Below are 23,818 nucleotides of genomic sequence, written 5' to 3'. Positions count from 1 at the left end.
CTAGTGGTGTTCTCACTGACCCATCATGTGCACAATTGAGTGCACTACGATTTTTTTTTTTTTTTTTTTTTTAAGGACCCCATGTGCAGTGGAGCAACCGAGTTTTCTATCATAATATTTTTATTTTGATTACTATATTATTATATTACTAATATTTTCTATCATTAATTTATTAGCATCTGGAATTTGACACTGTCATAGACTTGTAACAGACACTGCACTAAGAGGAAGGTGAACTGGAGCTAAACTCAATATTCACATTGTACCAACCTTTCCCACCATAGCTACGTTATGTTTAGTGAACTGGTTAGGTTTGCACTTCACACTCACCCGCACACATTTATTAAAATTGTTTTCAAATATCTGGAAGACGGAAGTGAATGTCTTTATACCGGAACTATCGAGAAGTAACGAAAATCTAACCAGTACACTACATTTTAGTTACTTCTTTGTTTGAAGTTTGTTTTTGACGATGGAAGGATTGTGAAGGAAAGAGTTTTTCAGGACATTTTTCATCGTTCAGTGATAGAAAAAAAATCAATAACACGTCGTAGGTGGTTGGTCGACGAATGCAGACCTACTGTGACCTTATTTTGTAGTTCAGTTTTAATAATTAATGTTGTGTGTTTTTTTTAATTTTTTTATTAAGTGCATGTTTTAGAGTTAGTGAAGTTGACACACATCATGGTGGTTGTGATTCCTGACTTACGCGTGTCACAACGCTCTGGTATGATTTGTTTATTTTAACATAGTTTGTAATTATGTGTTAGTTTAGTTATTCACCTGAAGAAGAGCTCAGATTGCAGAAACGTAGTGTTACTGATTTTTTTAGTTACATTTTTAATATCTGCTAGGAGTGTGAAGTTGGGCTAAGCATTTTAAAAATCGAAACAAATATTGGGAAGTGGGATTAACGGTTTTTTTATGACTGAACTTACAAAAACTAATAAATACAGGACTAGTACGGTAAACTTAATTTTAAATGTTTTAAAGTTGTCTATGCAAAAAGTCATAGCCTACGATTTTTTTCTGAACTAACGAAGAAGTAACGATTGAGATTCGAATGGAAAGTGCAGATTTGAAATTTTCATGGGACCTCAGCGAAGGCTGTTGCGACATTTCTTCCACCTTGTTGTTATAAAGGAACAGGCGTACTCGATGAAGGCCAAATTCGCATTTGAAGTGCAAGTTCTAGTTCTCGGTGGAGTGCGAGCGTGTAGTGTCGCCATATATACACAGGCCGCGGGGACTGCAGGCGGGGAGGACCATGCTACTAGGTGTCGAAAGAGAGTCACTTCTCTCTACCTGTAAATATAGATACAGTAATAGGAATGGTAGTCCCCACACAGAGCCATGAAATGGTAACCTGTGTGGACACTTACACCTCAGTAGCGGCACTTGTTCTCCTTTTACTAATTTAGAGAGACTAATTAACCTACTAGTAACATTTTGGAAATTTTGTAACTTATCATTTATTTTGATGTAATAGGCCTAATTTATTTGTTGTATCACTTACAACTTATAATAAACTAACTTATATATTATATAAACAACATTTTTTATCCCCTTATATTTGTATACATGTACAGAAAATATAATTCTTATAATTAATTAAGATATTACTATATAGACAAGTTTCAACAAAAATTATTTGTCCAAAACACATAATAACTTATATGACCATTTCTTTCCCAAATTTTTAATGGTTATCCCTTAAAAGATATCGAAAAAGTTTAAAGAATTAAAGATGTTTATTGAATATATGTAAAAAAAACTGAATCATTTTGGCCCCATGTTATGAATTCGTAGAGTTTTGCTCGAATGTGGATGGTCGCCATCTTGAAACTTTCGTTCGTTAAAACAGACTAACGAACACATCCTATAGCAGAATTATTGTAATTAACCTGTTAAAGAAATTTGTCAAATTGGTTACTTCCACTATCTCTACGTCTTATCTGAATTACAGTAGTTGTAAAATTGTGGTGTCAATAAAGCGTCAAAATTAACAGCTATTAACTCACGTAATATGTAAAGCTTTCCAGTTTCGCCTAAAACGCTCCATCTTTAAAAAAAATCCCCACATATACCAAAATTGCACGGAGATTAAAGCCAGAAAAATGATAGGCCAGTGAGGTACAAAATATATTGGTCAAGACACACCTTCAACGTTTCCCATACAACACAAAATCTATTCGCCAACATAACTTCACGGTTCCTCGCGACAGACTGACGAATTAATATTAAGTAAAAGCAAATCTAGAGTAAAATTTGTGCTTAGATTAGATAACAATGAGACATAGAAGATGTCACTCCCTAGCCTGCAGTGGTTAACATAAATTGTATTAGTTAATATTACGAGCCAAATCTTCAAAACTAAAGAATTTCAAAATGCTCGATACTGAGTCGGCGAGTTTTTTAATATAAATATCACTTCGAGAAAATAATTTTCTCAGAATCAATAATAATTAAAATTCATTTATTTTTACGACGGTCGAGAATTTTGTCTTTCTTCATTTCACATGAGGCTGTCATCTCTAAATCTCAAAATTAAGATGAATTATTATTAGTTTAGATGTTTGATTCGCACAACACTGACGGGACAATATCCCGTAATGTTGGAATGTTAATATAATTGTAGCACTTTCAAATATTTAGAAAGTCTTGAAACCGTACTAGGCAAAAACCTTTACAACCATGTAATTTTTTTTTAACATGGACTTTATTTTTTTAGAATTGTTTTGCCGACTTAGTCACGTTTGACATGGATTTAAATTAACGTTTTAAGATAAATAAGTCGTGTGGGATATAGGAAGAAATAAAATATTATAAAGTAGTTTCATTTGTGTTTTATAACATAAATAATCTTTTTGCACACGACTTTTGAACATCTACGGTAATATAGAAAGAGTGCGCAGTAACTGTGTAATGAAGAGTTACAGATTTGCAGTTCTCGGTGGAGTGCGAGCGTGTAGTGTCGCCATATATACACAGGCCGCGGGGACTGCAGGTGGGGAGGACCGATGCTACTAGGTGTCGAAAGAGAGTCACTTCTCTACCTGTAAATATAGATAATAGGGATGGTAGTTCCCACACAGAGCCATGAAATGGTAAACTGTGTGGACAATTACACCTCAGTAGCGGCACTTGTTCTCCTTTTGCTAGTTTGGAGATTTAAATAATAATAATAATTGCATTGTTTGTAAAACTAATTAATGTGGCTTTCAATTGTTACAAGTATGTCAACTCAAGATTGACACTACATTTCTGCTGCCACGTGTACCTCAACTTTTAAATTGCACGTCAATAAATAATTTTTTACCTCAATAGTATTCACTTAATGCAATCCTTTATTTTAAAGTCATTGATTAACTCTTACAAAAATAATATCCTAGGAGTTCAGGAGGGGGACTAGGGGCCATGCCTCTCTCCGGGATTAAAATAAGTAAGTTTTCATGAGAAGATATCTTGATAATTCTCGTATTGCAACCATAAAGAATAAAATTATCTTAACGTAATGAACTAAACGTTGAGTACGTATAAAACTAGTTCTAAAAATTTTTATCTTTTGTTGTACGTATCGAAATGTGAAATCACCTGTTATAGTAAAGATAATGGTAAACTAAAACCAAGATGCCCCCATCCGGAAATCAGAACCGGATCCGCTCTTATTTATTTATTTATTCCAACGGTACAGGCCATTTTTATAATAAAGGTAAAAGTTAGATGGCAAAATGTAAATAGTACATGTATATCAATAGTATACAGTAAGAACGTATAAAAACCTAAATAAATACATAAGTAACAGTTCACAACAAAGTACGATAACAAACTGCAAGAATAGTAACAAACAATAGCAGTAAGAAATACTTCGTACTTCCAATTCCGCAGGAGTTGGCCCAAACTGGGCTTCTGCAGGTCAAACTGCCCCAGGAAAGGGTCAGGGTGGGTAAGGTACAATGCCCTCACAAAATTCAAAAAATTCTTCTACACTGTAGAAACAATTTAAGACTAAAAAGTTCTTTAGCTCACACTTGAATTTTTTTATAGAATTTAAATCTTTTACACTAGAAGGCAGAACTTGAAAAATTTTGTTTCCAGAATAATCCTGTACAGTTGTAAATCGTAACAATAAAAAGAAATAGTATTAATACACTTGTTATATACTATGTAAGAATAAACTGATTCCATTCAGCGAACAAAGTCAGCTTTTAACAAGACTAAACTGATTTCTTGCAACAAACGAGAAGTGCAATAATAGCAATATCCAACATGGCGAAGTTATATGTACTGTATATCTCGTACTTTAGAGTTGGGTTTATTTTAAACTTAGTGGAATTCTATTATTGGTTATATTATTCTTCCGGAATTTTCTTAGTTAAATAATATTTTTTTCGATAGAAATTACAACACTGATGCTATAGTTTTATTATTACATTATGTAATACCTATTCGTTTTAATTAACTTACAAATATACAATGTTTTGGTTCAAAAATTAATAGATTATCACCATCTAAGAATTTCTGTTCACATCGTGCAGAATCACTTCACGCAGTAAAAACTTGTCGGCCTCTCTGTGGACAGCCATCATTGGTCAACGAATGTTAAATCAACACTGCCAATAATAACCATCCGTCTATTCATATCAGTTGAAAGCGATCCAATGAACGACCAATATGGCTTCCTTATCGTCGGCTGTCAGCTTTTCGAGAATTTGACGTTCATCTTTTTTGGCGTTATATATTTATTCATTCTTGATTATTTGTAAGATTATTCTAACAACTAAGGTTGCGTAGGTTGTTAATTGATGGAGAAAGGGAGGGGATAACAATACGTGAGTGGTTATGAAACACAAGTCTTACGATTATTCATTTATTATAAACGGGTATTGTACAATTCTTTATAAAAGCTACAAACGTTAAAAAAATACGTTTTGTATACTGGACGATTCAAGTTGAACATGAAATTTCCATTACAAAAATACCCTATTTCAAAGTCAGACACTTGAAAGTATAACTTCATCTGTAGTACCTTCATTTGACGTGCCCGTCGCTCTCCAAACAGCATCACGCAACGAATACAACATCCGGACAGGCAACTAACAATACAGACAAACATTATTCAACATCCGGACAAGTACCAACGATACAGACATCATGCAATATCTGGACAGGCAACTAACAATACATACCAACATCATTCAACATATTAATAAGTATCTAACAATAGACATATGTTGGATAACATTCACCATATGGAAAAGTTTTAAACAATACAGAAAAATATCATTCAACACCTAAACTTACAGGTATCTAACAAACAAAAATCACTCAACATATGGATAGGTATCTAACAATACAGACAAACATAGTTCAATATCTGAATAAATATCTAACGATACAGACAAATATTATTCAACAAATGGTAGCTTATATATATCTAACAATGCAGGCAAACATCATTTAACATCCGAACAAATACGAGACGAATATCATTCAACACATTGTAGCCTAGATACTAACAATACAGACAAACATCATTCACAAATGGTAGCCTAGGCATCTAACATTGCAGACAAACATCATTCAATATCTGAACAAATATCTAACGATAGAGACAAATATCATTCAATACATTGTAGCCTAGATACTAACAATACAGACAAACATCATTCACAAATGGTAGCCTAGGCATCTAACATTGCAGACAAACATCATTCAATATCTGAACAAATATCTAACGATAGAGACAAATATCATTCAATACATTGTAGCCTAGATACTAACAATACAGACAAACATCATTCACAAATGGTAGCCTAGGCATCTAACATTGCAGACAAACATCATTCAATATCTGAACAAAATATCTAACGATAGAGACAAATATCATTCAATACATTGTAGCCTAGATACTAACAATACAGACAAACATCATTCACAAATGGTAGCCTAGGCATCTAACATTGCAGACAAACATCATTCAATATCTAAACAAATATCTAACGATAGAGACAAATATCATTCAATACATTGTAGCCTAGATACTAACAATACAGACAAACATCATTCACAAATGGTAGCCTAGGCATCTAACATTGCAAACAAACATCATTCAATATCTGAACAAATATCTAACGATAGAGACAAATATCATTCAACAAATGGTAGCTTGAAGATGTCGAGAAAAGCGTATTCTGATTCCTAACAAGTATCTAACGATACAGACATACATCATTGAACATCAGAACAAGTATTAACGATACAGACAAATATCAATCAAACTATGGTAGGTATCTAACAATACAGACAAACATTATTCAATATCTGATCTGGTATCTAACTTTAAATCGAGTTAATTTCAACCCAAAAGTATTCTTACAAATAAAATATTAGGCCTAATAAATGTATAATTTTTGTACTCTGCACAAGACAAAGATCTCTAAATCATAACAACAAATTACTCTTCCCTTGACCTTTTTCATAATGCTCTAACTTTTAAGCTGTCTTATAATTCTTCTTCTCTTCTAATAATAATGACATATAAACAAATATTCTATAAGTATAGATCGAAAGGTCGTTTTTAACCATATTATTTTGTATATCTTTACAAATGAATTTTTTAAACTCCATACGCATGTTTTAAACCTGTTCTGCAATATTATGATCTACTGAACAATATAATCGTTCTCTTGTAATATTTCAATATAATTTCAAATAGCTGGCTAAATTAAAAATCCGTTTGACAAATTAAAGTAATTACCGCACTTTTTTACGTTAACCATGTATCTCATATTAATATTAAATTAATAAATAAGTAGTTTTGTTATTTACCTGAATCAAGTAAGAGACATAATTGGAAAAGGATTGCCAATAAGTAGGGCCCCTTTTTTGTTCGACGCCACCTGTTGATGTAAACGTCCTGGAATCCTTAAAATAAAACGATTTCTAAATATTATAATTTATAAAATGTTTATGCCATAACCTAATTTATTGTTAAGCAGACTCAACTATGTGACTCGTGATACTGTGCTGACACACGTGTTTAAAATATCACATTTACTATCAATAAATTAGAAAAACTAAATGTTTTTAAAAATGTATTTAATGTAACCAGTATGTGTGTGTGTGCCGTTCTCAAAAAGGACTAACAAAAAAATAATAAAATTGTACATCAAACAAACAAAATGAACATAAAACACACAATAAACATTTATATATCTCACATCTGTCCATTTGGCCAGGTTTGCAATGATGCGTTTCGTACTGTAGAGACTTGAAACCTGGTACCTGGTACCAAAGAAGAGCCATTTCTCTATTTATTTTAGGGTAAAAAAATAAAAGGACAGTTCATCCGTCTATCTCTCCCCTCACATCGGTTATGTATTATCTTCTCGAATTTGTATGCAAAATATTTACTTTTATCTAGTATTATCTGGAATTCATTCAAAAGCAAGAGTAGACTATATTGTTTTTAGGAGGACAGTGTTTTGTTATGAAGTTATATTTTATGACAGTGTGGCTTGCTTAAGAGATGACAAATTTTAAATTTTAGTATGGATAGTAGTTTATAGACTAAACTGGATGTATCTTCTATGCTCAAGAAACTTCAGAACCAGAAATAGTTTTGTAATGTAATTTCTGGTCTCTGCCAATAAACGTGCCACTATACTATACTTACATACGGTACTACGATGTCATGGTCTGAGATCTTGAGTGTGTCCTGCAACTGGTCAAGGGAGACGTCAACCGTCGCAGGTGGAGCTACGTCGCTGGGAGCGTCAGGCTCTCGAAGAGTTGGAAGGACGTTCCTGATCTCTTCATCTGGATTGACTATAGTAGCATCCTCGACGGCAACACTCTTAGCTGCCGTCAATACTGCTCCAAAGGCAACCAGCGACAGCAAGTAACCGGCAAACATTCTACACACATTCATTTGGATTACTCCTAGTCAAACTCGCTTTAAATGTACGGTATACTGTTTTAGATGCATATTTCATTATAAGAAATGCAAAGGGTAGCTGAGTTGGGTAGCAGTAGTATTCTTACTTTATTACATTCTACATTGAGGTCAAGAACAAAAACATAGGGCCAGAAGCGGCTGCCTTTTACCCCTCCCCTCTCCTTGGTCATCGGCCCTGTTCTCTTTGTTTCAGATGACGCGCCGCGATGCAACAGGAAATGCCAACATTGAGTTCTCCGTCATTGCTTCACCTTCTGTAGTTTGGGTCTAATGTGTTGTTTGTGATTTTGGCTCCTGTGTAGTGACATCGCTTGGATCGTTCTCTCGAGTCTGAACTTCATGCCGTTCGCAAGGTACAACTTCGGGTGGCAGTCCATTGTGTTACAGTTTTATTGTGGATATTTAATTTTGTGTAACAGAGAGTAAGAATTTTAGTGATGTTCATAGACAGGCCTGATCAATCTAGCAACTCCTTATCAGCTGGTTATCAAACAAGCTGCACCTTCAGCTGGCAAAACAATTAACTCCGACTTTCCTGCAAGACTTCGTTGCTCACCGAGAATGATCACCTTGCTTAACTCCATTTTATCCTCTCTATAATTTTATGTTTGAGAGTTGGAAGTGAATCTCCATGAGGTTAACTAATGTCTTTAACTACACTGCTTTCTTCCCGGCCTATTATAGGACTTTTGCCAGATGAGATATTTTAATATTATTTTTTAAATTATAATGTGTTTATCATGAATTTATAAATACTGTTTAATGTAGATATCTGGGAGTTAATTATTCTTTTTTAACCAATCAGAGTAAATTTAGTGGTGAAATATATGAAGCACCTTTGGGTTTAGTGTTGTTACAATTTGTAAATTGTATTTATAAATTGCCATCAATAATTGTAAAAATTAACGTGCTGTTTTAACTGTTTGTATTAATTTTAGATTCAAACATTTTGTTAAATTTGTAAAAATGTTGTTTGATATAATTTAAACGACATTGTTTCATGTCCTAGCACAGTTAAACTGGAGACAACTTGCTTAAATGCTGCTGCCTAACTGATAATAGTGTTCTATTTTGCTGCAAATATTCAAACTGTTTTCTTATAACGGTAATAAAAAATTAATGTTTGCATATTATATAAAAAGAGGTTGTTATGGAGAGGATGATTAAAATAATAAAATAAACAAACACATTTACTTGTTTTTAATTATTCTCGTGTCTATGAAAATGTATGTTGGGATCTGTGTTATGCCTGTTAGTCTATTTTAAGTAAATTATTATTAAAGCTTATCTCAGCTTGATAACCTAACCTACTTGGAACATATGATTGGACGCTTACCTGCCGCTGTGTTCCACCGACAGTGAACCCTTCCGGGGGACTGTAATCAGCTGTGGGTGTTAATGTTAATTGTTAACTACTTAATGTTAATTAGGATTTTTATTGTTATTCAAGCCCATGTGTGGATTTCCTCGAAACACCAGTAACTAGTATGCCTAGGCTGTCTAACTCGACATCAGGGAAATTGATTTTTACTCAAACTTTGTGAAATATATGAACTATGTTCGATATTTTGAAGAAATCGCCTTTGCTCTACCTCGAAGAGCTTCAGTGCAGTGCGTAGTTGAATAATTAATTTTCTATTTTATATACTAGTATGTATTCAGTAAGTATGTGTCTATGTTTAGTAAAATATTGTATAATTTATTGTAATGGGTAAATACTAGAAATATTAGAGTCCGGCCAAGGTATTCTATATTTTAGTGTTTTTCTATCAAATGTTGTTCAACACACTTGGTTTTCATTACTAGCCAGTGTAACTTGTTATGTTAAGTTATTAATTTTTAAGTCAAAACAGTTACTTAGATTTTCCTAAAACTTATCATTTGCAATCAATGAGTTTAACTGTCTTAGATGCACTTGTTTGTCTTCATTCTATATTTTAAGTAGCCCACTACTAGTTTGGTTGGTTACAATTTCATTTATTTATATCATTCAGTAACAGGTGTTTCCTTGTTCCGACTCCGTCCACAAACCCTGAGGCTACTGCTGAAAACAAGTGGCGCCCTCTTATAATCCTGTTTACAGATAACTTTATGATTTTGTTATTGTATGGAAACCACGCACCCTTTCCTCTACTCCTAGATTGAGCAAACTGGGACTGTTACAATTGCCATGTGTTTTAGTTTTTAATGTCTTGCACATTTTTACACATGAGGAAGAGGGTTGATTTCAATTCTCGAAACCTAGTGTTATAATTTGATTTATCATATAACGATACAAATGTCAAAGATATTACTATTCTATCAAATCATCCATCGTCAATAATCAAAGACTATTATTGCTTTTAACTTTACACTCCTACATTAGCCATCCATTATAGTAAACTATAATATTAGTTGGTAAGTGTTATTTTTTGTATCTATTATAGATAACCATTTTCTCTACTTCTAAATTAGTTATGGTTCCTTTATTAGAGATAAAAATAGACTTAGTACATTTTGGAATAATATTGCGTGCTTATAATATTATGAGAGATAGAGAGGATTATAATGAGGTTTTTAAACCGGTTGGAAAAAGTAAATTTGTTAGAACGTAATAACCTTAGAAGTAAATTGTTGAATTTATTGCCACTATTAACATAAAAGTCACGGTTTACACCGCGTCGAAACATTGAGTAGACTATACAATTAACTTCTTAAAATATATTGGCCATGCTTATTTATTTTGGGTATTTATCAACAATAACGTATAATGATACAATACATTTGGAATTAAAATTTAAGATCTTAAAAGATTTTCAGCTCCATGTTATATTTGTAAATTATAGTTGAACTATACATGTATAAGTTTTTCTTAGAATTTCCTCTCAAATAGCTTAGACTAGAGGGGATAAAAAGTAAACAAGTGGTTATGTTTAAATAAAGAGTATGAATTGAATTGAAAAATATATTATATATTTTTATCTAACAATCCTGTATTTATTATATTAACACGACGTAATATCTCCTTAAATCTTTGTAATAAAACGCAAATGCATTGGGCCTTTTTTTGTTTCAATTTTTATGTAAAGCATTTTCGTATTCTACAGTTTTTGCACCAAGCCACGTGATTTTCGAGATATTTGTATTGCAAGTTAAAGCTAGCATTAACTCCATTTTCGCCTCCTCATATATGAACCCGACACTCTACACTTTTAATGTTGATTACTAGTTACTAGGAAGGTAGAAGAGATTGTCACTTATTGAGAGAACTCGGTGTATGATTGCAACCTAAATTATTACACTATAAAACTTGTAGAAATATGTGTTTACTATTTAAAACTATACTTTCTTTTCCAAATAATTTATAATTGCTACTTGATTTGTACTTGATTTGATAAACGTATTATCTAAGAACCTGTTGACTTTGAGTAAGTTATAATTAGGATTATCCAAATGTTTGACGTGTATAATGTAAGCATTTGATAAAATTGTTATAAGGTAATCACGCTTCTAAATTTGACATGTTGAACAACAGAATGGATATAAAATGAATGAATGAACAGTATGGATGTTTGCCCAATTTGAATAGGATCGCTTTATAACTTAGTTATGTCCTGCTATTATTTATGCGTAACTTCTATTTATATTTAGAAAATTGAAAAACCTGGCCATTGAGATCTCTAAACTACGTCACCAACAAAGTACTGATAGTCTACAGATACCTATTTTTTATTATACAATATTAAGCTACATTTAGTCACAAGTAGGTCTGCCTATTAGGTGTGTACATGAATTTTTAGTTTGTTATTTCTCATTAGCGTACTTATTATCAAACCCAAGATTACTTACCTGTTAAGAAAATGAGAAATCCTAAGCAGCTATCTGGGCAACTATTATAGTTTTGTAGCTGCTCTCATCTGGACTAATGGACGCAATAATGCCATTAGGAAAGATAATGTCTATGAGATAAGGGTCAAGAATTAGTGTGCTATCTGACTTTTGACGTTGCAGAAAACATGTTGTTATCACCATTTCTTATGGAAATTTGTAACATGGTAATTAGGAAAGGAAACGGAGATGTAATTATTAAACAATATGAAGGGTCATCATACATTTGTGTATGCAATGATTGTTTAGCAACAGATACATTAGCTTAAAATTAACGCATATAATCAATTAGGTGAGGACCAAAATTTAGATCCTATAAGAAGACATAGTCATCCGTGAAATCTATAGATGAATTCTTTTTTAGAAAGGTATCAATATTGACAGATGCGCTAGTTTTTGAGAAAATTGGAATGGTAGAGTAGAAAAAGAATTAAATACCGAATTAGAAATTTGTTAACATGTCATATTTTGTAATTGACACAATTATAAGTACTTGTCAAACTCGTAAATAATAGTCAATAGTATCTAGTTAATAATTATTTAGATAGCATTTAAGTCATATATAAAAGAAATGGCTAACAATTCTCAGCTGAATTTCCTAAATTCGTGCATGACCCAAGGTAAAGCATTATGGCATAAGCAATGAGATAGAAATATTGAGTCAAATGAGATCCCTTATTGCTCCATAGTCTCAAATGTATTAATTATATTCACCATTAGATAGATAGATAGCCAATAAGTAGGCTTACCTTTTTACTAAGTTCCAAATATTTCTATCACCTGCAACTGTGACAACTATTTCAATTTTGTTTTATAGATCCAATCCAGTTTGCAATACGTAGAGACTTAATTCTAATGCCTTGATAAACAAACAATCATAACACTATACTCAAATTAAACACTGTAATGTAAATAAGCCCAGTTGTTTTTTTTTCGTATATATATTTTTTTAACAACATTAATCCAGCGACATGAAAAACCATATTATTCCCCTGTGAATGCTATGAAAATAAATGTGCAAACATATTAAACCAACACTTAGAACCAAGTAAATAAACGCATTAAAACCCAAATGTTCGTTAGAAAAGACTGAATGGTTTGATTGTAGGGTTTTTAGCAAATTCTTTTTATTTACAATATAAAGTTGAAAAGATTTTTTGAGCCAACAAAGACTACCTCATGATTTATATGACCGTTTCTGCATGTTTACTCCTCTCCTCTCAAGAACTGTTGTAAAACAGCTGTTTTCGTTGTTGCTGTTCTATCCAACCATTCTCAAATAATGAAATTGTTTTTGGTTCGTAATATTATGCCCCACGAGTCCTATCCTATCTTATCCCTATCCCTAATCCTAATTTGAGCGAGTAGTGAGTAACTTTGTGAGTTCAATTTAGTCTATTTGTTCAGTGATCAGTGAGTTGTGGATTGTTTCTTGGTTGAAGAGTGTAGGGATGATGTGGCGTGGCTAGTCATTAGTAGCTTATTTTATCCAGTCTTTATTTACAATGTAATTTCTACCGCACAGCATCAAATCTTGTACGATAAATGTCACCAAATATTTGACCAATTTTGGATTTGTCGTTAAGTTATACATGTTGAATATAACCTCAAAACTTTCTCTGGGTTAAGTTTTATGTACCGGTAAATTAATTTGGTTTTAGAATGTGGTCAATTCGTAAAGATAATACAAATAAAAGAGAGGAAACTGATGATGACGATGAAATAGTGGACAACAGTAAACCTTTTACTTTACAAGATGTGTATAGGAATTTAAACAAACCTAGGTTGGAGGTCCTTCAATGGTTTCAAGAGTTAGGGCTTATTGCTAGAGAATTTTTTTGTAATGCTCCCAACTGCAGTTCCTCAATGACATTAGCACCGTCAACTTGTATTGATGGTTACCAGTGGGTTTGTTCAAATCGTAGTAAGAAACACTCATTCAAAAGATCTGTGCGTAAAGGCACTTGGTTTGAAGGCTCAAGACTTGCTATGGAAGAAATCATATTGATGATATACTTTTGGGTTCATGAATTTATGCAGTCACAAGTTCGCCAAGAGTTAAATATAACAAATTCAGAAAGTGTTGTTGCATATTTCAATTACTGTCGTGAAGTAGCTGTTGATGTCATGGTAAAATCATCCCAAAAGGTCGGTGGTTATGGCTTAGTTGTAGAGGTTATTGTTAGTAAATTTAATAGAAGAAAACCTGTGAAAGGGAAAAAGTCGGAGGAACAATGGGTTTATTGTGGAGTCGAACTGGGAAAAAGTACTAGCAAGTGCTTCATGGAACCTGTAGATATTCATTATACCACAACCTTTATTGAAGTTATAAAGAAGAACGTAATGCCAGGTACCACCATTTACTGTGAATGTTTAAATGTTTATCAGGAATTTGATTTACAAGGACTTCAAGACTTATGTTCTGAACATTCAGTTGCTTTGACTGATAATCTGACAAATATAAACACCATAAATCAGCCAGTAGAAGGTCTATGGAGTTTGCTGAAGCCAACTTTACCTCCCTACAATCGGCAGAGGGACAAAGCCATGTTTACAGGATATCTTGGAGAATATCTGTATCGTAAAATGATAAGAGATTCTTCAGATAAATTCTTGAGATTCGTAAATGACATTGCCACTCTATATGAACCGGCAACAACTGATTAGAATTCAGCAACAGGTAAGCACCAATCCAGTTTGTAATAGGCTAATTTTGTTATAATACACTAAAATTATGTTTGTGGTGTAGGCTATTGTTAGTTAAAAATCTGTTGCCCCAGGCATTTTAACTGGTCAGGTAAGCTACATTAAAAATCATGATTAATGTAGCCTACAGATTTTTAAATTCTGCTAACCAATCCATTTATAACCCTAAATATACCAGGCTGCAGTATAATAAGCGGCCACCAACACCTATCGGATGATAATTATCAAATGATTCGAATCATTGATATTTATGACTAACTTATACAAATGAATGAAAACAAAATGTCAGACCAAATAACATAATAGATATTTCAAAGAACAATATGGTTTTGATTGTTTTCAATCTTAGAAATTAACGTATAAATATTAATATCATTTACAAATTAAAATTTAATATATAATAATTAGAACAAAACAATAACATTTAATTACCCTAGATGTATTTTCAAGGATAAACGTGACTGCTTGTGAAAGAAAGGGGACACCCACGTCACTGTTCTTGCCACCATTAGTCAATAACGAAACACATGATTTTAATTTTAAATGTATTTCCAAACAAAATTTTTCTTTGAATTAATTTTGAGCGAACTAAATTAAGTTTTGTGCTTTTAAAATCGTATTATGTTGAAGCTATATGTTTATATGTAAATAAATGTATTTGTTTCAGATTGCATAAAATAACTAAACTATACTTAAATGACGTTTGAGCAGCTTAGTACCTACGATTATTTTAGCCAATCTGAAATGGCATTTCTGCAGCTACAGATGCCGTCAAAAGTACACATTCATTAATAATTAAAAGTCATAGATGGTTTGATTTCAACTAGGCTATAATAGTACATGATTTTTCATTATATTCATAATACCAAATTTAGAATGTTTAAAAAAAAGTTATTGGGTTTATACTTGAGCCAAGCGAAGTATGAACTTATTTTCTGTATAGACAGATGTGCAACCTTGGACATCTGTCTATAAAATTAGTGAGTACACAATCAAAAAACATTTTTGTTTGAAAGTCGTACAGTATCACTTTGAAAAATATTTATATTTATTATTTATTAATTACAAACAAGCATTTGTCATGTAAATAAATAGTTGTAGGCTACTATGCAATGCATACCAATGTAGAGTATTGGTAAGAAGTGTCAGTCAATTTCCAATATTTTAAAATGTCAATTGTTAATTCTGAGCAATTTCTTTTGTATTTTTCTTTTTTTGTAGCCTATATCAAAGAAAGAAACATGAAAATTAAGTTTCAGTAAGTCATTATTAACGTTGTTGAGCTATAAAAGGACTCTGTGGAATGGACTATCACATCACTCTTTTGTTAGGCATCTTAAAAACATCATCCTTGTTCAACAGCTTCAGAATACTTCACCTGTCAGTGATCAAGACTGAACTTTAATCCCTGCCTCACCAGCCCTAATCGATGACTCCTTAGACTCTGAACCCACATCTCATCCACATTCTGAAGAGCAAACTTCAACCAACCAACAGGACACTGCTTTTTTAAGGGATCTAAGCCTGTTTCCACCATTGTAACAGACTTGGAAAATATTTCAGACAGCCCTCAAATTAAATGCTCCATATTCCACCAAAATGTCCAACACCTAAGTTCAAAAATTGAAATTTTAAAACTAAATTTGATTGAAATAAAACCTGACGTCTTAGCTCTGTCAGAGCATAAAATGTCTGAACCGGAGCTTTCTTTATTACATATTCCTGAATACCAGTTAAACTCCTATTTTACAAGATCTTTTCTTTTCAGGGGGCGGAGTAATGATTTTAGTACATAAAAATATTAAATGCAAAAGAGTTTTAATGCCTTCTGTTCAATCATTATTAATCGAAAAAGAATTTGAGTGCTGTCTGTCTGAAATTTCTTTGCCTAATTTTACATTTGTTTTAGGAATGTATCTATAGATCACCCTTACAAAAACCTTGTTGACGGATTTCCTGTCTAAATTTGAAGCAATGTGTAGTATCTTAACCCATAAGTACAAACATATAATTTTTAGTAGGAGATTATAACATTAATATTTTAAAAAGGGATAGACTATATTACAAACTTATTAGTATTTTGAAATTATATAACTTAACCTACAGAGTTTAACTTTCCAACTCGAGTATATATGGGGGCAGAGAGTGCTATTGACAATATTGTAAGTAACATTAAAGATAAAGAAATGTAAGGTAACAGGGCTAATAACACATATCTCAGACCATGATGCTCAACTCTTTGAAATATTTGGTTTAGTAAACAATAGTAGGAAAATCTTAAAGAAATACTGTAGGAAATTTACACAGAATAATATAGACCTTTTCTTGAATAATCTGTATGGAGAGTCTTCTTGGTTGAATGTTTATCAGGCACCAGTAGATTTCTAAGTATAATCAATTTTCTGACACCTTTTTTTACCATTTTTAACAACTGTTTTCCCAAAATTATTACTTCGTTGAGGGAAGGTGATACAAACCAATGGATGACAGATGAGATAAGAATAAAAAAGGATAACATCTTTCAGTTAGAAAAAAGGTTTAGACAAAATAAAGATGAAAAATTAAAGATAGTTATATTAAAAACCAGAAAAAGGATTTTAAAATCATGCATAGAGAGGGGACAAAAAGAATTCTTTGACAGTAAAATTAAAAATTTTGGAATAGCGCTAAAATTGTATGGGATTTAATAAAAATTACAAGTAAAAAAACAATCAAATCAAAATTCAAACATTAAAAATTGACTATAATGGTAAAACAATAGCTGATCCTATCGAAATAAGTAATACGTTTAATAATTTTTTTTGTTTCAGTAGTTGATCATTTAGTACTACCTAAAATCGATAAGGATAATAAAAAGTGTAATTTTTATGATCCTGTAAAAAACAGATTCAAGTTTAGCTCAGTAAGTGAAAAAGAAGTAGTAAAGTTAATAAATTCTTTTGAAAACAAACTATCAACAAGGTCATGATGATATTTCAATCCAATATTATTAAACAAATTTTGCCTACAATAATAAAACCTTTAACTCATTTAATAAACTCATCTTTAATCTCTGGTAATTTTCCTGATAAATTGGAAGATAGCAAAAGTAATCCCAATCTTTAAAAAGGGTGAAAGTTAATGATCCCTCATGCTACGCCCGATTTCACTGCTTCCAGTATTCTCTAAAGTGTATGAAAGGGTGGTTTATACTCAACTAGTTAGTTATTTGGGTTGAGTGTGAATTATTTGACAAAGAGCAACGTGGGTTTCAGGCAGGAAATCTACAATAACAGCTGGGATTGAATTTATTAATTCTCTAATAGACTCAGTAGATAAAGGTGAGAAAATTGTAGGAATCTTTCTAGATCTTAGTAGGGCTTTTGACAGCGTGTCACACACGAAGAATTGTTAAAAACCTTATCAACGTTAGGTATTCATGGTAAAGAGTTAAATTGGTTTGAGTCATACTTGAAAAAATCGACAATACGTTTGAAATTGAAAATGCAGTGTCCAATATACATGATCAATATGTTTACATCAGAAAATTTTAGCTCAGAAAAGTTAATTATCCCACATGGTGTCCCTCAGGGATCTATTCTGGGCCCATTATTATTTTGTGCTACATACGAGGCTTACCACGATTGATCCCTAAGAACAGTACTATTTGCTTGTATGCAGACGATTCTAATGTAACAGTGTCGGGAAAATCAAAGGAAAGATTAGAGGAATCATCTTTTATTTCACTCTCAATAGTCAAAGAATTTTTTTGACAGCAAAAATCTTTTAATAAACTCAAATAAAACAAACTTCATCTCATTCTGTACTAAGCAAAATCGAAGTAATATAGAGCCAACTATTTTATTAAGTGAAATGCCACTAAAACAAGTAGAGCATACCACATTTTTAGGCCTCAAAATTGACCAAAACCTTAGTTGGGATAAACACATAGACCATGTAATAAACAAAACCTCTTCTGGGTTATATGCATTAAGACAAATGTCTAAAATATGCAACTTAAACACTTTAAAAACAATATATTATGCTATGGTTCATTCACACTTGGCTTACGGTATAAGTGTGTATGTTTCTACAACAAAGAGTAATCTAGACAGGTTACTTCTTCAACAAAAAAGGGCAATTAGGATAAATATATAACTTAAAAAGAGATGAATCAGTCAAGCATCTTTTTGTAGAAACAGCGATACCCAACAGTCATTGGACTGTATATATTGGAAAACTGTTAGCTATACAACAAAATTTGCAAATCCCTCTCAAATTCCCAGTAGACATGATCATGATACTCGAGTACACAGGTAAGTGGAACGGCATAATTTAGAGTTCTACAAAAAAAAAACCACGTTCATAGGGACAAAACTACTATATCACCTTCCCAGAAGCTTTTTACTGGAGCAAAATAATGAGAAATTTAGGAAAAAATTAAAGGAGTCTTTGATTAAATTAGCTCCTTACTCCTTGGAAGAATTTTGGGAAACAGATTTAGAATAAGAATTCACTTAATAATTTTATTTTAATCATTATCAGTTGTATTAGTTTATAAAGTGTAAATTTAGAATAGATTTTTACTGTAAATACTTTGATTGATCACATATTTAGTTGTTCTTTATGTATTCTTAGTGGTAAATCTTCTTTTTTTAGTTCTAGAATAATTTATTTCTTTAAATGCTACAATAGTACTTGTTTTTTGTTGCATTATTGTTAGCATGTTGTAACAGGGACAACTAATTTAGATTTTATTTTTAACTTTAAAGACATTTTTGTAATTAACACATCAATCTGAGCATTTTAAGCAATAATAGTCTTCTTTACTACCAATGATGGTCCATATTGTAATTTGTTTTTTGACCATTTAATAATTGTATTTTAATTATAAACTTCCTGACACTATTCAATGTATCATATGTACATTATTAATGAATAAAGGATGTTTTGAATTTGAATTTGAATAAGAATGTTCATTGTTCACTTGCTCTCATGTTATGTATTACTCATGTAAACCCGCTACCTCAAGATTTCGGAGGTCTAATTGGTAAAGCAGAATTTCAAATTCATTACTATTACAATTAGTCTATAACAAAAAAATATCTATAGAATCATAGTAAAAACTCCAACAACAGTCTAGTTTTGTAAACTGCTTTCTTTCGAACTAACATTTTATATACTCAAAACCTCCTCAAAATGTAAAAAAAAAAAAAATGTAAATGTTTTTAATTGACGCTCAAAGTACTAAAAAAATCCTATACTTAATAAAACCAAGCCAAACTAAAATAACATTTTATTTCAATGTATCTTCCAAATTATATCGAGATAGATCCAAAAATAAAGTTTTTTTTTTTTAAAAATTTGCCATATTATCCTGCTATTAATTGTAGGCTGTTGTTGCTTCTACTTATTGATCAGCAGCAGTGTTGTGGCAATATTAAACATGTTTAATAGAAAAAAATGTTCATTTAATGTAAATTGTTATAAAATACACTTAAATTTTACATTTTTATATATATTATATGTATGTATATGTATTATATGTCTAGTTTCAAACATTGGTACTTATGCAAGTTCTTTAAACTTCCAGTTACTTACCCGGAGTTGTTTAATTTATATATGTTCTTAACCGGACAGTGGTACTGATAGTGTTAAAACAATAAACATTCTAATACTATCCTTATCTTACCTAATTATCAACATGTCTTTCTCTTTGTACTATTCTGAAGAATTAAATAATAGAAAATAGAAACTGAAACTAATCCATGTTATGTAAACATATATGCATGTAAATTCATTTAACCCTTTTAGGACGACACATAAAAAAAAGATATTTTTGCATACACGTGATCTGACAGCTGTTGTGTGTTAAAAAATATATAGATATATTACCAACATGAATGCATAAAATATTTGTAGAAAGATCATAGGACATACTTTTTAGCATGGAGAATCATGATTTTTTAAATGTTTTCTGACTCATAAACATAAAAGCTGGTTACATACAAGGACGTAGCCAGCGAGGAGATCCAAGGGGTCCGGACACCCCCCAAATTTTCAATTTGTTCAATTACTTTTTTTAGTAAACGATTATTATCATTTAAATAATTCAGTATTGCTGACGTATACTGCTGAAAGATCGTTATCAACAAAGGAACGGATCAAGAACTTTTTAAGGAACTAAATGGGGCCATACTCTCTGTCCACTACAGGAAAATATCAGTTGTCTGGACCTCCCCAAAATGTTTTCCTGGCTACGTTCTTGGTTACATGTAGCCTGCATTTTCATCTTGTGGGCTATAAATAGCCTATCCTAAAAGAGTTAACCACAATCAGTATTACCATTGTTTCAACCAGAACAATGCAGGTAATTTTATAATGGTAACTTATCATTGATATCAATGCTGATGAATGAAATATTTAAAATTTAGTGGCTTGAACCAGAATTACTTTTAAAATATTAATTTTGCCAACTACAATAATATATCAAATAATTACTTCCACATTCACAAAGTTGGATCATATAAATAATTAATAATAATTTATTGCCTTGTGATGGGTTGTTTGTGTGGATTTTATACTGTACGAGGTGTGTGCAAAAAGTATCCGACCTTGACGTCTGGCATGAACTGACGTTACTCGGCGGCAACGGCAATCTGGTCCCCTTCAAAGTACTCCCCTCCACAAGCCACTACCTTATTCGAACGCTCCTCCCATTTCCGGAAACACTCCTTAAATTCATTTTGCAGAATGGCTAACAGGTCCTTCGTCGCATTTTGTTTTATTTGTTCAACATCGTCAAATTTTTTCCTTTCAAAGGAATTTTTAATTTCAGAAATAGCCAGAAGTCACAAGGAGCTATGTCAGGGCTGTAGGGAGGCTGTCGTAGTTGGTTGATGTCGTGTTTGACCAAAAAACGCTGAATAAGATTTGAGGAATGAGCCTGGCGCGTTGTCGTGGTGCAGGATCCAGTCACGGCTTGTCCACAGTTCAGGTCGTTTCCTTCGCACTGCATCTCGTAGCCACCTTAGGACCTCAAGATAATACTCCTTATTCACTGTCTGGCCTCTTGGAGCATATTCGAGATGGACAACGCCGTCCTGGTCAAAACAAACTGTCAGCATTGTCTTGACATTGCTTCGACTTTGTCTTGCTTTTTTCGGCCGTTGCTCTTCGTGAGTTTTCCACTGTGAAGATTGAGCCTTTGTTTCAGGGTCGTAGCCATAAACCCATGACTCATCACCAGTAATAACTTTTTTAAATAGCCCTGGGTCACTTTTTATCAAATCCAGATTGTCCTGTGCGATTTCAAGTCGACAGTTCTTTTGGTCTTCTGTCAGCAGCCGAGGAACAAATTTTGCCGAAACACGGTTCATTTTTAAATCTTCGTGTAAAATGTTACAAACTGACGATTTTGGTATTCCTAAATCTTCTTCCAGCTCTCGGACAGTCAATCGACGGTTTCCATTAATTGCTGCACGAACGCGTTCAACATTTTCAGTGTTTCTGGCCGTTGAAGGCCTGCAAGATCGGTCATCACTCTCCACTGATATGCAGCCATTTTTAAACCGCCTAAACCACTCTTTTATTTGTGTATTGCCCATAGACACATCACCATAAACTTTCCTTATCATAGTAATCGTCTCTGATGCTGAATGGCCAAGTTTTTGGCAAAATTTAATGCAAATGCGCTGCTCAACACGTTTAGTCATATTGAAATGCGACGCACACACACGGCAGTACTGTACGGAACAGAGCACTGTGACTCACTGAGTGATCGGATCGTATTCAATGCCTAATATGGGAAGGAATAGGCTCGCCCCTCCCCTCCAATAACCGGCTCGAGCCGGTCGGTTACGCCGCGGCCGCCTACTGGTCGGCGGTCGGATACTTTTTGGACAGACCTCGTATATATCTTACCTCTATGTACTGTCCAAAACCAAACTTTTCTCAAACTCATTCACTACACTCATAAATTATACTGCTTATGTAGAAATACAGTATACATTAAGAGCTAGTTGTAGAAAGCTTCACACCATAAGAATAATTTTGACCACTTATTTTTGTTAATAGAATTATGGTTTGTGTTCAATTTCTAAGATGTGATTAATATGTATCAAAAATACTTTTTAGCATATTTTAGTTAATTTTTTAGAGTATTTAAAGCATAAGGATGGCTCGTACATTCTATTCAAATATATTCGTCTGTTGTTACACAGTCCATGATACAAAACAGAAATAATCAATTGTCTGTTTTATTTACCTAACTAGTGTTTTATTTTGCTGTATTTAGTTTTGAAAAGTTAATAAGAGTACAAAAACGATCAAAATTTGATGGGATTAAGAAAGCACAACAATTTCAGTTATTCAAGCGTACTTTAATACAGTCCCTAAAATACGATATGTACAAGAAATTTAAAATGTTTAATCAGCTTCTTCATGCAATTGTTGCAGGAGTGCGTTTCGCCTCCGTTCCAATTCTTCATCGCTAAGCTCTTCTGACTTGGACTTGTGCGGCTCTGGTCCTGCCGAAACAGCCACTTTGCCCCCCTCCACCAACTTGGGCTTGTCTGGCCGTGCTTCCTCCGGACTCGATGACGGCTGTACAGAGAGCATGTCGTGTTATTTATTTATTTATCTCTCAAACATACATTATAGTAATGTAACGTTGCTTTAATTGTGTAACTTAGTGAGTAAGTTCTATTTTTTTGAGGAGAAAGCTCAAGTTTTTCTGAGAATCCATGTTATTTAAAATATAAGTTGTTTGATAAATTAAGTTTTAATCTGTTCACCGTAGTGTAATAAAATATCTAATTCGAATCTTTAAGGAATATTAATTTCTTTCGATTTATTTAATATTACTCCTATTGTTTTCTAGTGGTAGTAAACTCACAATACATGATTATAAAATGTTTCCATTCGTATTAACTAAAACTACTAAGTTTTATACTTTTTCAAATATCTCATAAATCGTTATAATTTATCTCTATCACACAATTTATGTTACAAGGTTTTAAAATTTCTATAAATTGTTTGAAGTACTACTGAAGCTAGCTAAGGGAGAACAGTTGATACCTTAAGTTGCATTATAACTTTCAATTGTATTACAATCGACAAATAAAGAATCATGTTACTTTTTGAAAAGAGCTTTAATTCAATTTTGCTACATTGCCTCATAGTTAAACATTCTGTATATAATATTTATATCAGACACAGCCAGAAAGTAAGTAAAATTTTGCCAAAATGCCACTGCAGCACTATTGTTGGCACTTTGCACATGTGCACTTTTTTCTTAGTGCATCA

At 32.4% G+C, this 23,818-nt stretch overlaps 3 protein-coding genes across 3 annotated transcripts in view; 1 reads left to right on the top strand and 2 right to left on the bottom strand.

The window, feature by feature from the left end:
- Positions 1-4,865: 4,865 nt before the first annotated feature.
- LOC124363953 lies at positions 4,866-12,738 on the bottom strand. Its single transcript, XM_046819223.1, has 4 exons — positions 12,577-12,738; positions 7,679-7,919; positions 6,832-6,927; positions 4,866-5,096 (listed from the first exon to the last, which is right to left on the bottom strand). Exons 2-4 carry the CDS (start codon positions 7,916-7,918, stop codon positions 4,995-4,997), a joined length of 438 nt encoding a protein of 145 aa, XP_046675179.1. The 5' UTR covers position 7,919; positions 12,577-12,738; the 3' UTR covers positions 4,866-4,994.
- Positions 12,739-13,060: 322 nt separating this feature from the next.
- On the top strand, positions 13,061-23,659 carry LOC124363113. Its single transcript, XM_046818242.1, has 2 exons — positions 13,061-14,507; positions 22,970-23,659. The coding sequence occupies exon 1, from the start codon at positions 13,490-13,492 to the stop codon at positions 14,492-14,494; it is 1,005 nt and encodes a 334-aa protein (XP_046674198.1). The 5' UTR covers positions 13,061-13,489; the 3' UTR covers positions 14,495-14,507; positions 22,970-23,659.
- Positions 22,873-23,818, bottom strand: part of LOC124363112 (pre-mRNA-processing factor 40 homolog A) — a 47,451-nt gene continuing 46,505 nt past the window's right edge. Inside the window, exon 18 of the mRNA XM_046818241.1 lies at positions 22,873-23,116. Coding sequence (XP_046674197.1) covers positions 22,940-23,116 — 177 coding nt within the window. The 3' untranslated portion in view covers positions 22,873-22,939. The remainder of the gene's footprint in view (positions 23,117-23,818) is intronic.

This window comes from Homalodisca vitripennis, chromosome 5 (assembly GCF_021130785.1).
Source record: "Homalodisca vitripennis isolate AUS2020 chromosome 5, UT_GWSS_2.1, whole genome shotgun sequence".
NCBI classification, from domain to species: Eukaryota; Metazoa; Arthropoda; class Insecta; order Hemiptera; family Cicadellidae; genus Homalodisca; species Homalodisca vitripennis.
Note: the sequence above shows the minus strand (reverse complement) of the source record. Positions and strands in the feature narration are given on the sequence as shown.

What these genes read in the sequence shown, in the direction of transcription:
- LOC124363113 (XM_046818242.1), top strand. Translation starts at nt 13,490, where the DNA reads ATGTGGTCAATTCGTAAAGATAATACAAATAAAAGAGAGGAAACTGAT.
- LOC124363953 (XM_046819223.1), bottom strand. Translation starts at nt 7,918, where the DNA reads ATGTTTGCCGGTTACTTGCTGTCGCTGGTTGCCTTTGGAGCAGTATTG. An exon ending in ATGACATCGTAGTACCGTAT is followed by an intron (nt 6,928 to 7,678) that starts GTAAGTATAGTA and finishes TTTTATTTTAAG; the next exon opens with GATTCCAGGACGTTTACATC. An exon ending in ATGTCTCTTACTTGATTCAG is followed by an intron (nt 5,097 to 6,831) that starts GTAAATAACAAA and finishes CTGTATTGTTAG; the next exon opens with TTGCCTGTCCGGATGTTGTA.